The sequence below is a fragment of the Morone saxatilis genome, unplaced genomic scaffold (assembly GCF_004916995.1).
Source record: "Morone saxatilis isolate NCDOM2014 unplaced genomic scaffold, NCSU_SB_2.0 Contig24, whole genome shotgun sequence".
NCBI classification, from domain to species: domain Eukaryota; kingdom Metazoa; phylum Chordata; class Actinopteri; family Moronidae; genus Morone; species Morone saxatilis.
The window spans coordinates 22,831,842-22,834,787 of NW_023339807.1; the positions used below are offsets into that span (position 1 = coordinate 22,831,842).

At 45.2% G+C, this 2,946-nt stretch overlaps 1 protein-coding gene across 1 annotated transcript in view; it reads right to left on the reverse strand.

The window, feature by feature from the left end:
• Window positions 1-2,946, reverse strand: part of efhb (EF-hand domain family, member B) — a 5,128-nt gene that overhangs the window by 1,266 nt on the left and 916 nt on the right. Inside the window, exons 3-12 of the mRNA XM_035671697.1 lie at window positions 2,659-2,802; window positions 2,298-2,475; window positions 2,096-2,206; window positions 1,855-1,984; window positions 1,693-1,773; window positions 1,532-1,599; window positions 1,260-1,414; window positions 648-855; window positions 272-499; window positions 12-193 (exon numbers count right to left, since the gene is read on the reverse strand). Coding sequence (XP_035527590.1) covers window positions 12-193; window positions 272-499; window positions 648-855; window positions 1,260-1,414; window positions 1,532-1,599; window positions 1,693-1,773; window positions 1,855-1,984; window positions 2,096-2,206; window positions 2,298-2,475; window positions 2,659-2,802 — 1,485 coding nt within the window. The remainder of the gene's footprint in view (window positions 1-11; window positions 194-271; window positions 500-647; window positions 856-1,259; window positions 1,415-1,531; window positions 1,600-1,692; window positions 1,774-1,854; window positions 1,985-2,095; window positions 2,207-2,297; window positions 2,476-2,658; window positions 2,803-2,946) is intronic.

Genomic DNA, 2,946 nt, shown 5'->3' on the forward strand with positions numbered 1-2,946 from the left:
ACTGTGCGTACCTCCTTCTTGGTGCGCGGACAGAAGAAGTGTTCCTCGTGAACACCCTGAACAGCATGAACTGATGGATGCAGAAGATCTCGAGCGGTGGACATATCGCCGTAGTTGTTAGTGTCACTGACTCTCTTTATGCGCGGAGGCGGGAGGTCGGAGCGCACAGACGGGACTCCGTAGGCGCGGCTGTCTATGGAAAGAGAGACCACATGAATAAAGGATGTTAAGGTGATGGGAGCAGGCCTGTAATACTCTATCTCTGACTTACTTGATGTGAGCGGACCATCGCTGACAGCCCCAATGAGGGAGGAGGAGGTCACGAAGTGGTCTGGATCCGCCCTGAGTCGCCTCAGGGTCCTGACTGTCTTCTTAGAGCTTCCTGGCTCAACAGGCTCCAGGTCCTCGGGCTCAATCAACGCCGGAGATTCAGGAAGCTGCGCTGAGTCTGATGAAGACTTTCCCTCTGTGTTGGCTGGAGCTGTGCTGGTCTGACGCTCTGCAGGAGACAAATACATAGAAGATTTTATTTTTTTTTAAGCCTTTTATTGCTTAAAATACCAAAAAAATCACCTGAATGTGAAACAGAATGGATTTGGAAAAGCTTTTTCCAGTTTACCAGATTGATTACAACAAAATAAACTGACCGTTTGTCATAATGCGTTGCTCTCGACTGTTGATGGGCATCTTGTCCTTCCAGTTGAGGAAATTAGCAAATTCCACAAAGTTGATTAGTCCGTCCTTGTCTGTGTCACAGTGGTCCATCAGGTCATCCAGGACCGGCTCACTCACGCCCAGCTGGAACTGTCGGCACACTGCCCGCAGGTCCTCTTTGTCAATCATCCCCTTGCCGTTCTAGTGATTTAGATAAACAGATACACAGGAAAAGGCTCAACGACCGCTCTGTGGTTTTTACGAGTGTGAGACTGCGAGAGGAGAATTATAGTAGTATTGTTACTTAATCACATCTTAACACCGGTGTGTCACAACCCTGGCCTTATCTCGAACTCTTAAACTGGCTTGTCAAACACAAGTGTAACCAATAAGATGAACGAATGACTCCGGGCACTTAAAATGTCCACTGTGGGAAAGGACTGAGCTTGAATTTCTTTGATCACTCTTTGAAAAAAGGATTTGGGTGGAAATATCACTGTATTTTTCCGAGGTTACTTTAAACGTGATGAGTTAAATAGTCAGAAGATCGAAAGTGTAGGTCAGCAACGGGGTGTTGTGTCACCGAGCCTCGATTCCAGTCGTACTTTGTCGTAATGTCTGAACGCCTTCAGCAGGGAGGGGAAGTGGTGAAAGTTGACCTTCTTGAGGTGGTGTTGCACTGCGTTGACCAGACTGCGCTGGCGGTCTCGGCCTCTCACATACTGACCTGGCTCCGTGGAGTGGATTACTTCTCCAACCCCTGTGCAGGAAACAAGCACAATCTTTCTTTTTTCAGGAACATCTGCTGACACACGATCCCATATTTAACCCAGGAAAGACTTTTTTTTGTTGTTGCATAAACTCAAATAAACCAAACCAAATTTATCTGCCGTCAAGAGAATTCCAAAGGTGCGATCTGGAGGAACATTCAAGGTGTTTCCTCTCCTGAAAAGATGAGTTTATAACGAGAGGATGAAGTCAAACGTCAGTAAATTATAGTCAGAGTTCGCAGAATTGATCAGAAGATTAAAAACTTACTTAATGTTTGTTTTGCCAAGTTGCAATGCCATCTTTTCCCTGTTCCCAGATCTCTCCCAAACTGTATTTGGATTGTAAAACCTACAGCAAAATAATGTTTTGTTAGTTAAACACTGAATAAAGTTACCAATAAAACTTGTGCCGACTTACTGCAGCACTTACTTCTGTGTCTCCCCCAGCCAGTGGAGAGTTTTGCCAAGATTACGGCCATCGTTGAAATGAGGTGTGAGGATCCCAAACCTGTTGTCTTTACCGTAGTGACTCGAGTTGTACTTCCTGTCGATCTGCTCACCTGGAGCGAAGCCAGGTGATTTTATTGTTGTGATGGTTGGACGTCACATTTCAGAATAAAGATTGAGACAGTAACAGCCTTATACAGAATATGATTTGTTTCTATTCTTACCAACAAAATAGGCGTTGTGGCTACGAATGTAAGCCTCATGTCCCTCCTGAGCTTCCGTCTCCACCTCCTCTGATTTTTTTGAAGGGTTAATAATCTCACGCACATCCAACCCTGGAAAAAAAAAAAAAAAAAGGGAAGGATTGACTTTCTTTTATGAGAGTAGATAAATATTTGCATGTACAGCATTTGACCGTACACGTACCTCGAACCATTTTCACACCGTACGTCGTTTCGTCGTTACACCAGCTGGGAAGTGTGACACGCGGATCGTGTGACCTGCCCACCGGTGCTTTCCGACTGGAGGCGTACGCTGCTTCACTGAGGTCCTGTAACTTCTTCTGGAACAAGGTCTTTTGGGGAGGATTGACCAAGCTTTGACCCTGTTGGAATCAGAAATGAAGCACTTACATCCATATTCTGGGTGAAAGGCGAAAGCTATAAATCTCATCACCAAGGAGAGTAATAAATTATTAACCCACCAAATCTGGGGCAGTAAAAAAAACCCTCTTTATTGCCCCTTTAACCCACAAGGAGGTGTTTGTGTGCGCATGTGTGGTACTCACAGTGAGAGACGATTTGGTTCTGATGCCATGAACGAGGGTGCTGGCCACATCTGGATCGTTTGCCTTCCCCTGGTGGACTCTGATGGCTCCGGGTTCTGGTTGGATGCTGTTGCGGTATTTCCTCACCACAGGCGGGGTCGGAGGCTGAAAATGTTAAAATGTTGACATACGATATCAGAGAGAAAGAGAAAGAGAGAGAAAGAGAGAGAATTTTAAAAGCTGTCTGCTGCTTCTTTCTTTCTTTCTCTTTTTTATTTGTGAGTAACACAACAAAGTAAACTGACAAAC